The following is a 5,000-nucleotide window of genomic DNA, read 5'->3' as shown; positions in this document are numbered from 1 at the left end:
ACAGACTGTTTGTCCTGACCGGCTGTTAGTCCTGACCGACTGTTTGTCCTGACCGGCTGTTAGTCCTGACAGGCTGTTTGTCCTGACAGACTGTTTGTCCTGACCGGCTGTTAGTCCTGACAGACTGTTTGTCCTGACAGACTGTTTGTCCTGACCGGCTGTTTGTCCTGACAGACTGTTTGTCCTGACAGACTGTTTGTCCTGACAGGCTGTTTGTCCTGACAGACTGTTTGTCCTGACCGGCTGTTAGTCCTGACAGACTGTTTGTCCTGACCGGCTGTTTGTCCTGACCGGCTGTTTGTCCTGACCGGCTGTTAGTCCTGACAGACTGTTTGTCCTGACAGACTGTTAGTCCTGACAGGCTGTTTGTCCTGACAGGCTGTTTGTCCTGACAGGCTGTTAGTCCTGACCGACTGTTTGTCCTGACCGACTGTTAGTCCTGACAGGCTGTTAGTCCTGACAGACTGTTTGTCCTGACAGACTGTTTGTCCTGACCGGCTGTTTGTCCTGACAGACTGTTTGTCCTGACAGACTGTTTGTCCTGACAGGCTGTTTGTCCTGACAGACTGTTTGTCCTGACCGGCTGTTAGTCCTGACAGACTGTTTGTCCTGACCGGCTGTTTGTCCTGACCGGCTGTTTGTCCTGACCGGCTGTTAGTCCTGACAGACTGTTTGTCCTGACAGACTGTTAGTCCTGACAGGCTGTTTGTCCTGACCGGCTGTTTGTCCTGACAGACTGTTTGTCCTGACCGGCTGTTTGTCCTGACCGGCTGTTTGTCCTGACAGACTGTTTGTCCTGACCGGCTGTTTGTCCTGACAGGCTGTTAGTCCTGACAGGCTGTTAGTCCTGACAGACTGTTTGTCCTGACAGACTGTTTGTCCTGACAGACTGTTTGTCCTGACCGGCTGTTTGTCCTGACCGGCTGTTTGTCCTGACAGGCTGTTAGTCCTGACCGGCTGTTAGTCCTGACCGGCTGTTTGTCCTGACAGGCTGTTTGTCCTGACAGGCTGTTAGTCCTGACCGACTGTTTGTCCTGACAGGCTGTTAGTCCTGACCGGCTGTTTGTCCTGACCGACTGTTTGTCCTGACAGGCTGTTTGTCCTGACAGACTGTTTGTCCTGACAGGCTGTTAGTCCTGACCGGCTGTTTGTCCTGACCGACTGTTTGTCCTGACAGACTGTTAGTCCTGACAGACTGTTAGTCCTGACCGACTGTTTGTCCTGACAGGCTGTTGGTCCTGACAGACTGTTTGTCCTGACAGACTGTTTGTCCTGACAGACTGTTTGTCCTGACAGACTGTTTGTCCTGACAGACTGTTTGTTCTGATCTTGAAGTTGAACCAAAGTCAAGTCAGCAGGACAGGAAGTGGAGTTTTTATCTTTTATAGAAATATATTCTATTTTATATCTTTACATTTTATTTTCATCTCTATTGAGTTTCCACTGATCATCCCACTGTGAACCCAGATTCACCCAGACTCCACTGTCTGTGGTGTTTGACTCTACTGTCTGTGGTGTTTGACTCCACTGTCTGTGGTGTTTGACTCTACTGTCTGTGGTGTTTGACTCCACTGTCTGTGGTGTTTGACTCTACTGTCTGTGGTGTTTGACTGTACTGTCTGTGGTGTTTGACTCCACTGTCTGTGGTGTTTGACTCTACTGTCTGTAGTGTTTGACTGTACTGTCTGTGGTGTTTGACTCTACTGTCTGTAGTGTTTGACTGTACTGTCTGTAGTGTTTGACTCTACTGTCTGTAGTGTTTGACTTTACTGTCTGTGGTGTTTGACTGTACTGTCTGTGGTGTTTGACTGTACTGTCTGTAGTGTTTGACTCTACTGTCTGTGGTGTTTGACTGTACTGTCTGTAGTGTTTGACTTTACTGTCTGTGGTGTTTGACTGTACTGTCTGTGGTGTTTGACTGTACTGTCTGTGGTGTTTGACTCCACTGTCTGTGGTGTTTGACTCTACTGTCTGTGGTGTTTGACTGTACTGTCTGTAGTGTTTGACTGTACTGTCTGTGGTGTTTGACTGTACTGTCTGTGGTGTTTGACTCCACTGTCTGTGGTGTTTGACTGTACTGTCTGTGGTGTTTGACTCCACTGTCTGTGGTGTTTGACTGTACTGTCTGTGGTGTTTGACTCTACTGTCTGTGGTGTTTGACTGTACTGTCTGTAGTGTTTGACTCTACTGTCTGTGGTGTTTGACTGTACTGTCTGTAGTGTTTGACTTTACTGTCTGTGGTGTTTGACTGTACTGTCTGTGGTGTTTGACTGTACTGTCTGTGGTGTTTGACTCCACTGTCTGTGGTGTTTGACTCTACTGTCTGTGGTGTTTGACTGTACTGTCTGTAGTGTTTGACTCTGTCTGTGGTGTCAGTTGTGTCAGCAGTATCGGCGGAGATGTTTCAGGCCACAGAGCTTCAGATCCAACAGAAACCTTCAGCCTCTTCTGTTCAGCAGCCGACTGCTGCACACCACTGCTGGTGAGATCACACTCTGTCTCACTCTCTGTTACTCTGTCTCACTCTGTCTCTCACTCTGTCTCCACTCTGTCTCCCTCTGTCTCTCACTCTGTCTCATGCTATCTGTCACTCTCACTCTGTCTGTCACTCTGTCTCACTCTGTCACTCTGTCACTCTCGCTCTGTCTCCCTCTGTCTCTCACTGTCTGTCACTCTGTCTGTCACTCTCCCTCTGTCTCCCTCTGTCTGTCACTCTGTCTCACTCTGTCTGTCACTCTGTCTCACACTCTGTCTGTCACTCTGTCTCACTCTGTCTCCTGCGGTCTGTCACTCTCACTCTGTCTCTGTCTGTCACTCTGTCACTCTGTCTCACTCTATCATTCTGTCTCACTCTGTCACTCTGTTTCACTCTGTCTGTCACTCTGTCTCACTCTGTCTGTCTCACTGTCTGTCACTCTGTCTGTTACTCTGTCTCACTCTATCATTCTGTCTCACTCTGTCACTCTGTTTCACTCTGTCACTCTGTCTCACTCTGTCTGTCACTCTGTCTGTCACTCTGTCTCCCTCTGTCTCACTCTATCATTCTGTCTCTGTCACTCTGTTTCACTCTGTCACTCTGTTTCACTCTGTCACTCACTCTGTCTGTCACTCTGTCTGTCTGACATTCATTTGGATATAGTAACCATAGCAACTGGCCACGCTTTCCACACTCTCTCTCTCCCTCTCACACACACACAGCTCCATTATGTTTTATCATAGAAACTATTCAAACTAAATATTTTACTGTTTTCTCAACAGTTTCTCCAGATCCTCCATCAGCTTTTCCCCCTCGTATTAAACTGGATCTTGTTAGTGTTAGTGTTAATGTTAGTGTTAGTGTTAGTGTTAATATTAGTGTTAATGTTAGTGTTAATGTTAGTGTTAGTGTTAATATTAGTGTTAATGTTAGTGTTAATGTTAGTGTTAGTGTTAATGTTAGTGTTAGTGTTAGTGTTAATATTAGTGTTAATGGTAGTGTTAGTGTTAGTGTTAATATTAGTGTTAATGTTAGTGTTAGTGTTAGTGTTAATGTTAGTGTTAATATTAGTGTTAATGTTAGTGTTAGTGTTAGTGTTAATATTAGTGTTAGTGTTAATATTAGTGTTAATGTTAGTGTTAATGTTAGTGTTAGTGTTAGTGTTAATATTAGTGTTAGTGTTAGTGTTGGTGTTAATGTTAGTGTTAGTGTTAGTGTTAATATTAGTGTTAATGTTAGTGTTAGTGTTAATATTAGTGTTAATGTTAGTGTTAGTGTTAGTGTTAATGTTAGTGTTAGTGTTAATATTAGTGTTAGTGTTAATATTAGTGTTAGTGTTAATGTTAGTGTTAGTGTTAATGTTAGTGTTGGTGTTAATGTTAGTGTTAATGTTAGTGTTAGTGTTAATATTAGTGTTAGTGTTAATATTAGTGTTAGTGTTAGTGTTAATGTTAGTGTTAGTGTTAATATTAGTGTTAGTGTTAATGTTAGTGTTAGTGTTAATATTAGTGTTAGTGTTAATGTTAGTGTTAGTGTTAATATTAGTGTTAGTGTTAATGTTAGTGTTAGTGTTAATGTTAATGTTAGTGTTAATGTTAGTGTTAATATTAGTGTTAGTGTTTCCTGGTTCAGCTGCAGTTTATTTCCTGCTTTCTGCTTCTGAAACGAAGCTGAATGAAGCTTTTATTCAGAATTTATTATGTATTTCTTCTGTTCTGTGTCCTGCAGTCAGCTATGGGCCGATCCTCCAGTTCAAGCTGTCAGATATTGGAGAAGGCATCATGGAGGTGACGGTCAAGGAATGGTAGGTAACCATGGAAACCATATAAACCATTTGAATTATGTAAACTATGTAAACCATATCAACCATGTTACTGACGAACAGAACAAACTGAGGCTTCCACTCATATGAGTTTCTGAAGACTGATACTATATTTTTGGTTTGAAGCTGCTGTTAGTTCATATGTTGTACCAATATTCAATATCTTTAAATTTGATCATTTTCATGTCAAAAATTAATATTCAGAGATTCTTCTTGAATGTTCTTCTCATCAGGGTGGAAAAGCCTCTGAAACATTTAGAGCATCATGGGACACTAAAACTCTCCACTGAAACTAATAGTAATAATAATAAATCATATTCGTACATACTTGTGTTAACTGGGAAACTGAGTGAGCGTTCCCGGCGTTCCCGGCGTTCCCGGCGTTCCCGGCGTTCCCGGCGTCCTCGGCGTTCCCGGCGTTCCCGGCGTTCCCGGTCTGTGGGTGAGCATGTGGTTTGTCTGCAGGTACGTGAAGGAAGGCGACAGAGTGTCTCAGTTCGACAGCATCTGTGAGGTTCAGAGCGACAAAGCCTCGGTGACGATCACCAGCCGCTACGACGGCGTGATCCGGAAGCTTTACTACGACGTCGACGCCACGGCGCTGGTGGGAAAACCGCTGGTGGACATCGAGACCGAGTCCAGTCCAGGTAGGAAGACGCTGACCAGAACCTGGTCCTGTCTCCTGCTCGCCGCTTCAGATCT

At 44.4% G+C, this 5,000-nt stretch overlaps 1 protein-coding gene across 1 annotated transcript in view; it reads left to right on the top strand.

Moving 5' to 3' along the window:
* Window positions 1-5,000, top strand: part of dbt (dihydrolipoamide branched chain transacylase E2) — a 17,270-nt gene that overhangs the window by 1,651 nt on the left and 10,619 nt on the right. The window contains exons 2-4 of the mRNA XM_078285809.1: window positions 2,377-2,482; window positions 4,205-4,280; window positions 4,764-4,945. Of these exons, the coding sequence (XP_078141935.1) occupies window positions 2,377-2,482; window positions 4,205-4,280; window positions 4,764-4,945 (364 nt within the window). The remainder of the gene's footprint in view (window positions 1-2,376; window positions 2,483-4,204; window positions 4,281-4,763; window positions 4,946-5,000) is intronic.

The sequence above is a fragment of the Centroberyx gerrardi genome, chromosome 9, assembly GCF_048128805.1.
Source record: "Centroberyx gerrardi isolate f3 chromosome 9, fCenGer3.hap1.cur.20231027, whole genome shotgun sequence".
NCBI lineage: Eukaryota > Metazoa > Chordata > Actinopteri > Beryciformes > Berycidae > Centroberyx > Centroberyx gerrardi.
The sequence above is the reverse complement of the archived record's forward strand: the minus strand, read 5'-3'. Positions and strand labels throughout refer to the sequence as shown.